Raw genomic sequence first — 17,027 nt, 5'->3', positions numbered from 1 at the left:
TGAAATATATTGACTCAAATTTATGACTGCTATGAAGTACAATGTGTCCCAAGAAAAAATCTCTAAATGGCCTGGAGAAATAAAAATGTTCCAAAGTTATTACCACATAAAGTCATACATGTCAGATTTGCAAAAAATGGCCTGGGCAGGAGGGTAAAAAACTGGCCCGGGGTAGAAGGGGTTAAAGGGGTTATCCCCTATCAGAATGAGAATTCCAGAGACCGGCCACTCCGGTCATTTAAAGGGAGCAGCAAGGTGCTTGCTGGGGGTACAGGTCCCTCAATCTCGTGATTAGTGGGGCTCCCAGCGGTAGGACATCCAAAATCTGATAGTTATCCCCTATCCTGTGGCCATGGGATAACTTGTACCTCCAGGAATAGCCCTTTAAGGATAGATTGGAGATGGGAAGACTGATTAGCGATGAGCTACAGTAAGCTTGATGAGAATGAATCAGGCAACAGTAAGAGCTTGGGCCATTTTCACAGAAGAAAATGCAGTTGTAGCATTCTATATAACTGACTTGAACACTTTAGAAATAATTATTCATATATGCATTAGGTAATTAATAGACCTCTTTATTTTACCTGTATACTGTATCTAATCCATGCAGAGATACTTATTATTTGAATATTGTGTTACTAATACACTTTGCTTTGTAAAATCATTCCGCACACATTTTTTGCGTAATTGTAACTCAATGTGCCAATACTCTTCCATTCCATTGATGTCAATCTTCTTATTTCCTGCAGTATAACATTCATAGTGATAACTGTGCCAATCATTGATTTCTTCGATGATGTTTCTCCATACTAACACATCATCCTGTAAACCATGATTGTCTACCGCAGTCAAATTATGGATAGACCTGCAGCAAGGTGACTGGGGATAAAGGGTCATATAAGTATATAATGGTCATAAACCAAGTATGGACCCAGAGCAAAGCAGGTAAACCTCAAAAAGTCCAAGCACATCACTTTTAGCTTAGGTATGAAAGTTTCTACATTAGCAATAATATTGAGCAGTGCAGTCTGTGTTAGAACATCAACGTTCCCTCCTGTATACTTATATGGATAACCAAAATGTTGCTGTAGATAGTCATACCCAGCTGGAACTGCATATGGAATATGGAGACACATAGAAACAGGACCTTGTGCAGAATCATTTAAGGTTAAAATACCTGCTGTAAAAACATGGAATAAAATAGTAAAAACCATCTCATAATGGAGCTTGTAACAACCCAACTAGTTTTGCCTTCCAAGGCTTCCTAAGGGGTTCCTACAATGAACTCCAATCCATATTCTTAACCCTGTATGGACTAACACTTTCAGGTCAAGAGCTTTTTAGATGATTAGTTTGCTTGGTGTACACCGCTGGTCATTTCTTTGGTTGGGGGCTGCACTAGAGGTGCGCTGTGAGAATACACCCTTATGGAGTCTTGACCTGGAAGTGTTAGTCCATACAGGGTTAAAAATGTAGATTGGAGCTTGGAATAGAAACCCCTGAAGAAGCCTTGGAAGGTTAAACTAGTTTGGAGGTTACAAACTCTATAATGCGATGCTTTTTACTATTTTATTCCATGTTTATACAAGATGTTCTTGTGAGTATTTGGAATAAATACAGCTGGTGCTTTTACCTTAAATGATTCTGCACAAGGTATTGTGTCTCCATATCCCTGTGACTGTTGGGGGATCATGATTCAGGATAGTTCCAGCTGGCAAACAGCGACATGAAAATGTGAGGGGGCTGCAGTGTGGCTATCTTAAAGGGGGTCTCCGGGAATTAAGAAAATGAAAATACGCAAATATCACTTTATTATAAATATATTCCCAAATACCTTTCAATAGTTATAATGGCTCTCTTTGTCTGGGGAGCAATCATCAGGAGAAACAAAATGGCCGCTGTCCTGTTAGTATACACAAAATCTGTCCTAATCTCACAGGAGGACAAGTTACTTCACAACACTGAGAGAAAGAGCTGCCTCATCCTCCTGACTGTCTTGGATTATGATCCTGAGTACAGTTTAATATGATATTTAGATGAATCTTTGTGGGAATGGAGTTCATCAGGAAACATGAAGTATAGAGAGGACAGACTGTGGAAATGGAGACTACACACAAGTGCTGCTGCTTATTAGCCACATCTGCTCATGAACTCCATTCCTACGGAGATTCAGCTAATGATCTTATCATCTGTATTCGGGATCATAATCCCTGACAAGTAGAGAGGAGGATGAGGCAGCTCTTTACCCCAGTGTTGTTTTTCCTAATGATTGCTCCCTAGACAAAACGAGCCATTATAACTAATGTAAGGTATTTGGGAATATATTTATAATAAAGTAATATTTACGTATTTTCATTTTCCCACATTCCCGGAGAACCCTTTTAAGTATCAATATACTGTAAGTCTACAGGAATTAACATCGTGGATCCCACTACAAGGAGGCTTGTAAAAAGGCAGTGCCTGCATTATTTGTGAGAAGATAACTTCTTTAGAGTAAAGCAGGTGTTCTTACACAGACTGCACTGCTGAGTATTATTGCTAATGTTTTTCATATCTGATGCAATAGTGGTGGCAGGGGCTGATTAACCATAGACCTTACAGGGAAATTTCACAGTGGGCCGATGCCTAGGGGGCCGCCTGAGCCCTCCTCACAGCTGGCCAGTAGAAGCTTTTAGGAATGTATTTTGTGCTGCTGGGTCAGTATTTTGTCATAGATTGTAGTATTTGGCTCTGCTAGGGTGGCATAATGTGCCACAATATGGTATTGCTGGCCCTGCCTTCCATCAATTTGGACCCAACCACAAAACGGGGCCATCTTTACTATTTTTTCCAGGGCCACTTTAAGTTCCCAGTCCGCCCCTGGTGGTGTGCTTGGACTTGAAGTTTACCTGTTGTGCTTTTGGTTTATGGTTGTCAAATGTCCTTTTTTTTTAATTTTTTTTTTAGAGAGGAAGCATTTGAGCAGATTGTTTACACTCAGTTTTCACCATATTTGTGTTTTTGTATGTACAGTAGGTACTGTATAGAATTATATTTATTTTTTTGAAATATTAGGAGAAAAAGAGAAACTTATTTTATATCCACCCATTGTTTTTTGTGTGTTATGAGGAGTTTTCACTGATTAGCCATAGCATTAAAATTAATATGGTGTAGGCTCCTGTGTGCAACTAAAACAGATCTGACGCATTGAGGCATGGACTCAACAAGACCAAGATGTTAGCAACAGGTCCTGTAAGTTGTGAGAGGCCAGCATGCATAGAGTTTGTTTTTATAGCACATCCCCCATGTAGTATGTCTGATTGGATTAGTATCTGGGGAATTTGGTTCCTCAGACCATTCCTGAACAATATTTACAGTGTGGCAGGATGCATTATCTTGATGAAAGAGACCACTACCTTTAGGGCATATCATTGCCATGAGGGAAGGTACTTGGCCTGCAACAATGTTAAAGTAGTTGGTAGATGTCAGAGTAACATCCACATGAATACAGGTAGAACACTTCCTAGAGAAATTCCAGAATCCAAGACTTCTAGACAACTCCCTAAAGAAGCATCTAATACCTCCTGAAATGCTTGATGTATTCACTTTGCCGTGGGCCATAATAAAGTCCAAGTTCTGACTCTAACTCTGAAATTGTTTGGCCAAAGGCAGAAAGTTTTTGCTTTTGTTTTTCCGATGGGCACCAATACACAGAGGTTGTGCTGTTGTCCAACCCCTTTACCCAGACACACTGCCCCTGCTTGTGTTCTTCCCATAGTGAATCCTGGTGCCATCTCTTCCCCAGGTAAATCTATGTTCACATTTCCGTTAGAGATGATCCAGCAGTCTGATCCGGCATAACTGTTGGCTGGACAAAAAATGCTGCATGCAGCGGTATTTGTCCGGCCGAAACCCAGCATTTATCCTGGAAAGGGACCTTATCACTGCTGGATACCATTATAGTCCCTAGGGATCCAATGGTGATCTGTTGAATCCACCAATACCAGATCCGTTGAACCCCAGCAGGCTGTTCTCTGCCGAAACAGCATGCCAGAAACGTTCACCAGAGATGTGAACGTAGCCTCAGAGTCTGATATGCATGCAACCATATTCCTGATGTAAAACTAAACAGCATTCATCAGACAAGGTCACCTTAGTGTGTATAGTGTGATAAATAAATTTCTCGGCAGCCTTCTTAAAGGGAATGTGTCACCCAAATCTTTTTTTTCTGCCAGTTAAAACCAGATAGTAACACACATCCTTTTTTCTAATCTGTTTATATTTTCTGATTGCAGATCTATTTATTCTATTTCCTGAACATGATCATGGGAGCAGCCATCTTGCCTGAGCTGTTCTTAACAACATTTACAGAGCATTAAAAAATTGCTTCATGGCAGCCCCAGATCCATAGACACAATGGTCAGGAGGGGGCCTCATTGACATCTATGAGAGAGTCTTCTAGGCGTGCTCTGTGACCTGTGCACAGTTCATTGTACAAGGAAAGAATAGATAAGCTCTGACAATCACCTATTGTGAATGGTGGATACTGTCCTATCTATACACAGAGGTGATATCATTACAGGCAGGATTAGAATGACAGATAGGCAGGTAACTACAGTAAAGTGATCTGTACAGACCAAGAAGTGGTGCCTATTGTTTGGCTTGGCTGCCAGTGCAAAAACTGCAGGATTTTATGGTTTTTGTTTAAATATACATATTGACATGGAAAATTAAAAATAACGTCATCAAAAATTCTTAAAAAATATTTTATAAACATAAAAACATGATTTTAACAATAGGTCATTTTCTTATGACAGTTCTACTTTAAGGCATCTTATAGTCAAAGCTTCTTTACTGTAAGAACTGTGAATCTGTGGAATAGACTTCCTCAGGACGTGGTCCCAGCAGGAACAGTGGGCAGTTTCAAAAAGGGTTTAGACGAATTCTTAAAAGTAAAAAACATAAATGCTTATGAAAACGTGTAGAAATCTGAGTCTCACTTCCTTCTGGGATTCGCGTCCCCACCTATCCCTTGGTTGAACTTGATGGACGTTTGTCTTTTTCCAACCGTATTAACTATGTAACTATGTAACTATATTGTTTGGCTTTGGTGCTTCGCCTGCTCATTCTGTTCACAATATAATAAATCAATCAATCATTTGCTTATAGAAATCGCTGACAGAATTTATACATTATACAATGGATACACCAGTGGCAAAGAGCAGCAGATAGCGTACAACACCCTGATGGAAGTATCAGCTTCAATGCTTCTTCGAGTTCAGCATCATTACAATACTCTCTATGAGAAGTTTGGAGATTTTGTGTGGCGCAGTGAAGATGAGCTGGGACCCCGGTAAGGAAATTCATTTTAAAAAATCTTTATTTTATTGTGGCTCTACCCAAAACTCCAATATTTTCTGGAATAGAGGAAACAATCTAAATTACTGGTAATAAGACAATGGCTTTGGCTATTTCACTATATATTTTTTCTCTTACTGCACATGGTATACAGATTATAAAGGGAATGGATCACCTATTCTGTTTTATGTTATAATTGTAGAGTTCTCTATTCCTTTTTCTGTACATGAATGGGGGTGGGGTGGCTATTTTAGCAAAGCTGCATCCCTGGTGTGTACTGCAGAGTAGCAAAACTATGCTTTACAGCAGGCACATAGATAATAGGAACCTATAACCTGGAGATGAATCATCCTGGTCTGTAACCTCTGCATAGGTCATTGTGCAGGGAGGGGGAGTAGATAAGCTGTGACATCACCTATTATCAATGATGAGTGCTATATGTTATCTGTATGTAGGCATGTTGTCTGTTTGACACAGTGGTATGTGGTGACAGATGCCCTTTAAACATGTGTAGCTAAAAAAAAAAAATATTCAACCCATTAAGGACACTTTGGTACTTAAAGTGGTTGTCTAAATTCTGAAAAAAAATATAGCATTGTAAATCTAATAGTCAGCAATATAAGCTAAGCAAGTTTTAGGCCAAAAAAATTATATTTCCTCATTTCCCTTTTTCTCTTTTGGCCTCTATTTACCTGCAATAACAACAATTTCTGAGGTTTTCCTCGTGAATCTTTTTGCCCCTTCCCCTGCTCTGCAAAGGGAGTGAAAAAAATTGCTGCCCTGAGTAAAATGTCTGACTGCTGGGATACTCAACAGCATGTTGTATGTGTAGGACTACAAGTCCCAGCTGTACAATACAATGACAAAGCTGATACACACAGGATCTGCCCCCTACCTATTCTTGTGCAATGCTCTACATCTATATCTATTATTATCACATTTCAAAAGTCATAACTTTTTTTTATTTTTCCATCGACATGGAGCTATGAGTTGTTATGGATGCAGCAATACTAATTATGTCTAGAGTTTTGTAGTAATATTATTATTATGTAAATGATGGTGTTTGGAAGTGAAAAAAAGATTATTATTATTTTTTTTTTTTTCTATTCTTTCAAACACTTTTTTATTTTTTTAAACCCTTTCCATACTTGGCAGGCCTGGAGTCCATTTTTTGGCGCTGGCCTGCCATGGCAATCCTTGGCACCCCGCAATCCCATGGTGGAGGGACAGTTGGGGTGAGACTGCTCAGAAGTCTGTGTCAGCATTGACAGCATAATGTGAATAGACCAGCAGTCAGATAGGAACTCACTGCATCATAGATTACTATGATGCAGTGAGTTTCTTTCAGAGGAGCCGCCATCAGATTGGGAAATGCAGTCGACACATGGGCCGTGTTTCCCAGACTGCACACATGTGCATGAGCCATACGGCCACTGCGCACTTTGCTCTGTTTTTTTTTGCGGCCTGTATGCGGAACCATCCACTTCAATGGGGCTGCAAAAAAAACGGGAATGACTCTGTGTCCGCATGGGTGTTCCGCAAAAAAATAGAACATGTCCTATTATTGTCCTCATCACAGACAAGGATAGGACTGTTCTATTAGGGACCGGCCGTTCCGTTCCACAAAATGCTGCAAAACACCAATGGTCGTGTGTATGAGCCTTTTGGGTTATAATTAATTAGGGAATGATTGATACATAATTGATATGAGAAAAGTTGAACCTTTTATAACCTATATAACTAATATTATCATTATTCGCATACATAATCTCTGAATAATAGCGAATTCCCTTCCCATTTTACTATGCTTCCATTAACAGCAAGGATTTATTAAGTAATGAGAAATGAAGCATTTCTAAGCAGGATAATCACTATCCTTTCAGGAAGCACAAATTTTTGACAGTTTCCCTTTTAAATAATACAAAATGTTAAAAAGCACTTACATCACTGCTTACACTAAACAAAAAAAGTGGCAAATAAACTATGTATTCATTAATATGTCACAATAAGTATTATGAAGGATTGTAAACCTTCTATTGTAATGTGTGCCGTAGTCTGCCTCCTGCAGAACCACATTGTATTATGCCCTATCAGCTCACTTCTTTTACTTTTATACCAAGCTTTGATATCACGTTATGTGAGTGTAACTACTGCATTTGAAAAGAAGTGATTTGTGGCACACGGAAACCTCTGACATTGTAATTATATTACTTAGTATAAAAGGTTTAAGGGATTTTCCTGAATACAAACTTCACCATCACATAATCAGTGCACATAGTGAGAATTAAGACATTACCATATGACGAGACTCTCTACATGAGTCACAATGGAAACACTACGGTAATTATGCCATTTGAGGACAGTGATCATATTTTCATGCTTTGGGGCCAGCCATGAACAGCCAGATTAGGCCATACGGTTAGATTTATTAGATTCCCTTTGTTTAACACATGGGCGAATAGGAATGTTTCATTCCCTTGATAACCATTGGTCTTGAAGCCAAGTAATAAATAGTGTTGCTTCTTAATTCAGTGCATCATGAGAACATGTACATGGAAAGCTTTCATCTTCAGCTTCTATGACCACAAACTTTATTGATATATCTCAGGTAATTAAAGGATAAGCAAATACTGAATTATAATATTTAAGGGGTTCTTCCCCTTGGTGTTAATGGCAAACCCACAGGCACACTCTGTATGCCACGGTATAATGCTCCATTGGGTGCCAGATTTCAGGTGTATCACTTGGCCCAGCGTCTTATGTTTACATCATAGGTCCATTTCTCTCTTTGTTCCTATGAGACCCTCAATGTGAGTCACGTAAGCATAAAGAGAGACTATCTTCCAGTCCACAGTGTCTGGGGTTCAGACAGTTGGAATGCGGGTCACACGATACTCCAGAAAGCCACAAGTAAGAGAATTACCTGACTGCCATATAGTCAGTCCAAAGATTAGTACCTACAGTTGTAAGAAAAAGTATGTGAACCCTTTGGAATGATATGGATTTCTGCACAAATTGGTCATAAAATGTGATCTGATCTTCATCTAAGTCACAACAATAGACAAGCACAGTCTGCTTAAACTAATAACACACAATGCCACACTAAAGTACTAGGTAGATACGTTGCACGTATACTTAATAGATCCACTGCAACAAATGCATGATTTTTTAAATGTGAAAAACAAAATATGCTAAAAACACAAAGAAAAAGTGCTAAATACAATCTTGGTCGGTCATCATGTTATCTATTTGTATTATGAGATATTTGTGAGGCGTGCATCAGTCCAGATGTTTTGGTCCCTCCCAGACCTTTCTCAAGGTGTTGCTGTGAATAAACTAGGATGGCCCTCAGATATCATCCAAAAAAGAAGCAAGCTCCTTCTCAAACAAAGGCAGACATACCAAAAATCCCAGTATAACAGCAACAGAATATAAAGAGACCTGAGACCACACCCAGCTCCACCTTGCTCACACCTTAACCCTATGCACAACAGAAAGGAAGGGCAACCCCTTAAGGACCGGGGTCATTTTCACCTTAAGGACCAGGACATTTTTTGCAAATCTGACCAGTGTCACTTTATGTGTGAATAACTTTAAAACGCTTTTACTTATCCAGGCCATTCTGAGATAGTTTTTTTCATCACATATTGTACTTCATGACACTGGTAAAATGGAGTCCAAAAAAATGTATTTTTATTTATAAAAAAAATACAAAATTTACCAAAAATTTGGAAAAATTAGCAAATTTCCAAGTTTCAATTTCTCTACTTCTATAATACATAGTAATACATCCAAAAATAGTTATTACTTTATATTCCCCATATGTCTACTTCATGTTTGGATCATTTTGGGAATACCATTTTATTTTTTGGGGATGTTACAAGGCTTAGAAGTTTAGAAGCAAACTTGACATTTTTCAGAAACTTTCAAAAAACCCACTTTTTAAGGACCAGTTCAGGTCTGAAGTCACTTTGTGAGGCTTACATAATAGAAACCACCCAAAAATTACCCCATTCTAGAAACTACACCCCTCAAGGTATTCAAAACTGATTTTACAAACATTGTTAACCCTTTAGGTGTTCCACAAGAGTTAATGGCAAATGGAGATAAAAAGTTCTGTTGGTACTATTTTAGGGTACATATGATTTTTGTTTGCCATATATTACACTTTTTGTGAGGCAAGGTAACAAGAAATGTTAGGTAAAAATGCTGATAGCGGCTCTCCCAATTTAACGCTCTGGGTTGGTGCTCTGTCTTAGGTGACTCACCCAGTCACTGAGAGACTGAGAGATATTGATTAAGCAACCTAAACAATGGTGGGAAATCAAATCTCTTAATAAATACTTAGAACATGGAATAATACCAAAGGGTCTCCAGTTGTCTAAATCTCCAGCCCAAGACTTCTGTAATGATGAATTTGTAAAAGAATGGGATGATTTATTAATAACCTAATCCAGAGCCCTCATTCAATTAATCATTAAAAGAAGATCCCAAATCCTGGAGGAAATTACAACAAAAATAAACCATACAAAAGAAACCATAGATAAACTCCCACAGAATTAGGAATTTATTAATTGGCAACAAAAAAATAGCAAAAACTTAGGAACAATAGAACAAGAAATTATGAGTAAAAATAGTAAAAAAATTAGAAAACTTATAAGAAATGAGACACAGGAAACACCCCAACAGAAAAAATATCATAATATACAAAATCACAAACACAATGAAAACATGAAACAGGCACAATTCAATATTCCTGTTGAACAATAGATATGAAACACTAGCTAATCCCCATTTTTTAGACAGGACACCTCCGCCCCACAGAATCCGCACTAGATCCACACGAGAATCATCACCGAACCAGACACCATCACAATACACCACAAAGTCACAAATACAAGCTAAGACACAGGGAAACCAATCAGGAACGTCACCAGGATCAACACATTCAGAGATCACATTATATGAGGAACACGCACCACAACCATCAGAAACGGGACTCTCACACAGAAAATCACCAACGCCAACCCCACACACAAAACAAAAGAAGAAGTGAACACGAAGAGGACAGGGAAAAGAAAGAAAGAAGAAATTACAGGACCTACCGTAATCGATAGAAATGAACACTGTAGTCAATCTAAGCTCTGTAACACTCACATCGGCACAAACCAGTTTACTCAATAAGGGGTTAAAGTTTGCACCCACGACCCAACTAAACAAATTCGATACTTTCATCGGAATTGAAAAATGTATACGTAAACTCTGTTTAAAAAAATATTTAAAAAAAAATCCAATATTGAAAAATGAAGATAAACAAAACTCATACCAACACACTAACCTGAAACAAAAAACTAAGTTGTACCCCAGACATGAAATGGGACAGGATATTTCAACATTTAGAAAAAATGTGGAAACGGATCTAAGAAAACTAAAGGAAAAATCAAGGAATAGGAACAATCTCAGCATACAGGAAATTCAAGCCATAAAACAACTGAAAAAGAAAGAAAATATCATTATAAGACTGTCATGGTCTTACCTTCTTGCTGTTCTCCTTCGTTTGACATGTGCTGGCGGCCATCTTGGTTTCTGGGTTTCTTGTAGCCTTCCACCCTGCGGCTCCTCCTTCCCACTGGGAGGAGCTGGATGCCTAGCTCATATATATAGGAGGTCTGTGGCTTCAGTTCCTTGCTTGGTCCTCCTGTGTTCACATGCTTCTAAGACTGCTGCTGCTTCTGGTTCCTGATCCTGGTTTCGTCTGACTACCCTGCTGGTTCCTGATCCTGGCTTCGTCTGACTACCCTGCTGGTTCCTGATCCTGGCTTCGTCTGACTACCCTTCTGGTTCCTGATCTCTGGCCTCTCAAAGACTCTGCTTCGGTTTCACCATTCGTTTGGACTTTTGCTTTACAGCTTTATTTTCAATAAAGCCTTCTTACTTTCACTTATCTCTTGTTGTACGTCTGGTTCATGGTTCCGTGACATTAGGACCAAGCCATGAGTTCTGACGGTACAGGGCCATCCTCGCTACCCATGCTGGTTGCCAGACTTGATCAGCAGGATCACCTGTTGGGTCGGTTCGCTGTGGCGTTGCAAACCCTGCTTGAACTCACGGCTCATTTCGCTCCCGTTGCCGATGGGTCGGTTGTCGCTCCTACTGCCGCTCCGGTTGTTGCGCCAGAGTCTACCCCGACACCTGTTGTTGCGCCTGCGGTGTTTCGGGGTATGACCGGTTCTGCCCCTCTTCCACAGCGCTTTGGGGGAGAGCCAACTCAGTGCCGAGGTTTCCTTAACCAGGTGGGCATTTATTTCGAGTTGCTGCCACATGCCTTTCCTACTGAGAGATCAAAGGTGGGCTTCTTGATCTTGCTGCTCTCGGACAAGGCCTTGGCCTGGGCCAGCCCTTTATGGGAGAACAACAATCCGGTGGTTGCCGAGTTTTCCGGTTTTGTTGCTTCTCTTCGGAAGGTATTCGATGTGCCGGCTCGTGCTGCCTCTGCTGCGAAGCTCCTTATGTCCATCAGACAGGGTTCACGATCCGTAGCTGAATACGCCATTGAGTTTCGTACCCTGGCAGCAGAGGTGGGCTGGAATAATGAGGCTCTGGTCGCTGCTTTCTCTCATGGTCTCTCGGATGCCTTGAAGGATGAGGTTGCAGCTAAGGACCTACCAGTGGAGCTCGAGTCTCTTATTTCTTTCCTGATTTTGATTGACACCAGACTCAGGGAGAGACCTTCCTTTAAGGAGAGCCTGCGGAGGTCTTCTAACAGATTGGCGCCTACGTTTGCTGTCCCACCCGTGCCTCCCTCTCCTCCCACGCCTCCTGGGGATGACTTGTCTGGGGGTGAACCCATGCAGCTGGGGTTTGCTAGCCTGTCCGAGGGGGAGAGGGTACTCCGGAGACGCGAGGGTCGATGCATGTACTGTGGTCTCGGTGGGCATTTTCGGTTGACATGTCCGAACTGTCCGGGAAACACTCGTACCTGAGATCCTGTCGGGGGCAGATCTTGGGTGGAGTCTCCTCGTCCCCGGTTTCCCGTGTTGACAAACCACTGATCACTGTTGTCCTCTCCTGGGTCGGGGGCTCGGTGACGACCCAGGCGTTGGTGGACTCTGGTGCTGGTGGTTTGTTCATTGATAGTGTGTTCGCTGCCGCCAATTCCATTCCTCTGCAGGCTCGAGGTTCCCAACTGGCTCTTGAGGCGATAGACGGCAGACCCCTTCTGTCGTCACACGTGACTCATGAGACCCTTCCAGTGGGGATAGCCATTGGTGTCGTTCACAGAGAGTCGGTCTGCCTCCAGGTTATTTCGTCTCCACACTACTCGGTGGTCTTGGGGTACCCCTGGCTCCAGAAGCATAATCCGACTTTCGATTGGAGATCGGCCGAGATCCTCTCGTGGTCACCGCAGTGTGGGGCTAGTTGCATCCATGGGTCTGTCAAGTTGCTGTGTACTTCCTCGGACTCTCTGTTGCCTCCTGAATACGAGGAGTACCGGGATGTATTCGATAAGGTGCGCGTGGTTGCCCTACCTCCGCACCACCCATACGATTGTGCCATAGAGATACAACCTGGTGCCGTTCCTCCTCGTGGCAAAGTCTATCCACTGTCGGTAGCGGAGAATGAGGCCATGGAGGAGTACGTGAGGGAGGCGCTTTCACGCGGACACATTCGCAAATCCTCGTCCCCGGCAGGGGCTGGATTTTTCTTTGTGAAAAAGAAGGGCGGTGAGTTGAGGCCTTGCATCGATTACAGGGGTCTCAATCGCATCACGATCAAGAACGCTTACCCGATACCCTTGATTTCCGAGCTGTTCGATCGCCTTAAAGGGGCCACGGTCTTTACCAAACTCGACCTGAGGGCGGCATATAACCTGGTAAGGATCAAGGCGGGCGATGAGTGGAAGACCGCGTTTAACACCAGGACCGGTCATTATGAATCCTTGGTTATGCCCTTTGGGTTGTGCGATGCGCCCGCAGTCTTTCAGGAATTCATCAACGATGTTTTCCGTGACCTGTTGCAGCAGTGTGTGGTGGTCTATTTGGATGACATCTTGGTATATTCTGAATCCATGGAGGCCCACATTCTGGATGTCAGACGAGTGTTGCAACGGTTACGAGAGAACAAGCTGTTCGGTAAGCTTGAGAAATGCGAATTTCACCGATCCCAGGTAACCTTCTTAGGTTACATCATTTCCGCTGAGGGGTTCTCCATGGATCCTGAGAAGGTTTCGGCTGTCTTACAGTGGCCCCAGCCCAGTGGTCTTCGTTCCCTGCAGCGCTTTTTGGGCTTCGCCAATTATTATCGGAAGTTCATCAGGGACTTTTCCATGCTGGCCAAGCATCTCACGGATCTGACCAGGAAGGGCAGTAATTCCCAGGTCTGGCCGCTCGAGGCCATCCGAACTTTTGAGGCCCTAAAGTCCGCTTTTGTGTCGGCTCCGATTCTGTCGCATCCCAACCCTGGGTTGCCCTTTGTCCTCGAGGTGGACGCGTCTGAGACGGGAGTAGGCGCCCTTCTGTCTCAGCGTAGAACACCAGAGGGTCCTCTGCTTCCTTGTGGGTTTTACTCCCGGAAACTGTCTTCCGCGGAGTGCAACTATCAGATTGGTGACAGGGAGTTATTGGCCATCGTGCAGGCCCTTAAAGAATGGAGGCACTTGCTCGAGGGTTCGGTGGTTCCGGTTCTCATCCTGACGGACCATAAGAATCTGACCTACCTTTCTGAGGCCAAGAGATTGACACCACGTCAGGCCAGATGGGCTCTGTTCTTGTCACGTTTTAATTACGTGGTCTCCTACCTACCCGGTTCCAAGAACATCAGGGCGGATGCCCTATCACGGCAGTACTCCGAGCTGTCCAGGGAGGAGTCGATTCCGACTTCGGTCATACCTCCGAATCAGATCCTGGCCGCCATTCGCACCAGCCTGACCTCTCCCCTGGGTGAGCAGATTTTGGCGGCTCAATCTGGTGCTCCCTCTGGGAGACCCAACGGCAGATGTTTTGTGCCTGAGGAGTTGCGCACTCGGTTGTTGCGAACCTACCATAACTCCAAGACCGCGGGGCATCCTGGAAAGAATCAGCTGTCCTGGGCTGTTTCACGTCTGTTCTGGTGGCCTTCCCTACGTTCCGACATCGCCGCATATGTAGCGGCATGCTCCGTTTGTGCCCAGAGTAAGTCCCCTCGGCACCTTCCGTTGGGCCTTCTGCAACCCATAGCCACCGGGGAGCGCCCATGGTCACACCTGGGGATGGATTTCATTGTGGACCTCCCTGCATCCCGAGGCCATACGGTCATTCTCATGATTGTGGATCGGTTTTCCAAAATGTGCCACTGTGTTCCTCTCAAGAAGTTACCCTCTGCACAAGAGTTGGCCACGATTTTTGCCAGGGAGGTCTTCCGGTTGCACGGTTTGCCCAAGGAGATTGTGTCGGATCGGGGGAGTCAGTTTGTGTCCAGGTTCTGGCGCGCCTTTTGCTCCCAGTTGGGGATTCATCTCTCCTTCTCCTCGGCCTACCACCCTCAGTCCAATGGGGCCGCAGAACGATCCAATCAGGCCTTGGAGCAATTCCTTCGTTGCTATGTCTCCGATCACCAAGACAATTGGGTTGGCCTTCTGCCTTGGGCTGAGTTTGCCAGGAACACGGCGGTGAACTCTTCCTCTGGGACGTCTCCCTTCATGGCCAATTATGGGTTCCAACCTGCCGTGTTACCGGAGGTATTCTCTCCCCAGGATATTCCGGCGGTGGAGGATCACCTTTCCGTCCTACGTGCTTCTTGGGTACAGATCCAGAAGTCCCTTGAGGCCTCTGCGCAGTGCCAGAGACTCCAGGCTGATCGCAGACGAGCGCCTGCTCCTTCCTACCAGGTCGGAGACCGTGTATGGTTGTCCACCCGCAACCTCAACCTTCGAGTGCCCACTCCCAAGCTGGCGCCTCGCTTTGTTGGTCCCTTCCGAGTGCTTCGCAGGGTAAACCCGGTAGCCTATGCCCTTGCGCTTCCTCCTGGCATGCGGATCTCTAACGTGTTTCATGTCTCCCTGTTGAAGCCACTGGTGTGTAATCGTTTCACTTCCTCGGTTCCTCGGCCTCGTCCGGTCCGAGTGGGCAATCATGAGGAGTATGAGGTGAGCAATATCCTGGACTCACGCCTGGTCCGCGTTCGGGTGCAGTTTTTGGTCCATTGGCGTGGTTATGGTCCAGAGGAGCGTTCCTGGGTTCCCTCCGCAGATGTCCATGCTCCTGCCTTGCTCCGAGCCTTCCACGCACGCTTCCCTCAGAAACCGTTTTTTGCTCCGCGGAGGAGGGGCCCTTGAGGGGGAGGTACTGTCATGGTCTTACCTTCTTGCTGTTCTCCTTCGTTTGACATGTGCTGGCGGCCATCTTGGTTTCTGGGTTTCTTGTAGCCTTCCACCCTGCGGCTCCTCCTTCCCACTGGGAGGAGCTGGATGCCTAGCTCATATATATAGGAGGTCTGTGGCTTCAGTTCCTTGCTTGGTCCTCCTGTGTTCACATGCTTCTAAGACTGCTGCTGCTTCTGGTTCCTGATCCTGGTTTCGTCTGACTACCCTGCTGGTTCCTGATCCTGGCTTCGTCTGACTACCCTGCTGGTTCCTGATCCTGGCTTCGTCTGACTACCCTTCTGGTTCCTGATCTCTGGCCTCTCAAAGACTCTGCTTCGGTTTCACCATTCGTTTGGACTTTTGCTTTACAGCTTTATTTTCAATAAAGCCTTCTTACTTTCACTTATCTCTTGTTGTACGTCTGGTTCATGGTTCCGTGACAAAGACCAGCTGACAAAGGAGGAGCCACCGTCATTATAGATGCACGACAATATGACGAAGAATGCAAACAACAATTGTCAGATACAACTACATACACAAGCTTAATAAAAAATCCAATCAAAGAATTGAATAATACACTCAAAGATTATGCAGAAAGGGGATTAAATATAGGTCTCCTGCACGAACAGGAATATAAATTTATAACCGGAACCCAACAACGACTACCCATCTTCTATTGCATGCCAAAAATACATAAAAACCTAACAAACCCCCCAGGAAGACCAATTATCTCCGGTATAGGGTCCTTTACGTCCAACTTATCTCAATATATCGACCAAAAATTGCAGCCAATAGTCAAACAGAATCCCTCATACATCAAAGACACCACTCAAATTATCACAATAGTTGAAAACTTACAATATGAACCCCACTGGATCCTCGAAACTCTTGACGTAAATTCACTATATACAATGATAGACCATGATCAAGGAACAGATGCACTAAGAAAACAACTAAAACATAGTGGCAATTTACAAGATATATAAATACAGTACTTAGTGGAGGGAGTCAAATTCATACGAACACATAACTATTTTGCATATGGATCCGATTTTTATCTTCAAACAAGAGGAACAGCCATGGGTACTAGGTTCGCCCCCAGCTACGCCAACCTATTCATGGCGCAGTGGGAAACTGAGTACATTGCGCCTAGGCTTGGGGAGGACCTAGTACTCTGGCGCAGATACATAGACGACATCATATTCATATGGAGAAAGACAGAAAATGACCTACAGCTGTTCCTTGACAAGATCAACCAAAACCCGAACAACTTGAGGTTCACCTGAAATATCAGTAAGGAACAAATACATTTCCTTGATCTGACAATTAAAATCCAAGCCAACCGCTTAAT

General features: G+C 43.4%; 1 protein-coding gene across 1 annotated transcript in view; it reads left to right on the top strand.

Annotated features, from left to right (window-relative positions):
- ASTN2 (astrotactin 2) overlaps window positions 1-17,027 on the top strand; it is a 945,680-nt gene that overhangs the window by 901,685 nt on the left and 26,968 nt on the right. Inside the window, exon 21 of the mRNA XM_040442406.1 lies at window positions 5,149-5,332. Coding sequence (XP_040298340.1) covers window positions 5,149-5,332 — 184 coding nt within the window. The remainder of the gene's footprint in view (window positions 1-5,148; window positions 5,333-17,027) is intronic.

The sequence above is a fragment of the Bufo bufo genome, chromosome 8, assembly GCF_905171765.1.
Source record: "Bufo bufo chromosome 8, aBufBuf1.1, whole genome shotgun sequence".
Taxonomy (NCBI): Eukaryota; Metazoa; Chordata; class Amphibia; order Anura; family Bufonidae; genus Bufo; species Bufo bufo.
The sequence above is the reverse complement of the archived record's forward strand: the minus strand, read 5'-3'. Positions and strand labels throughout refer to the sequence as shown.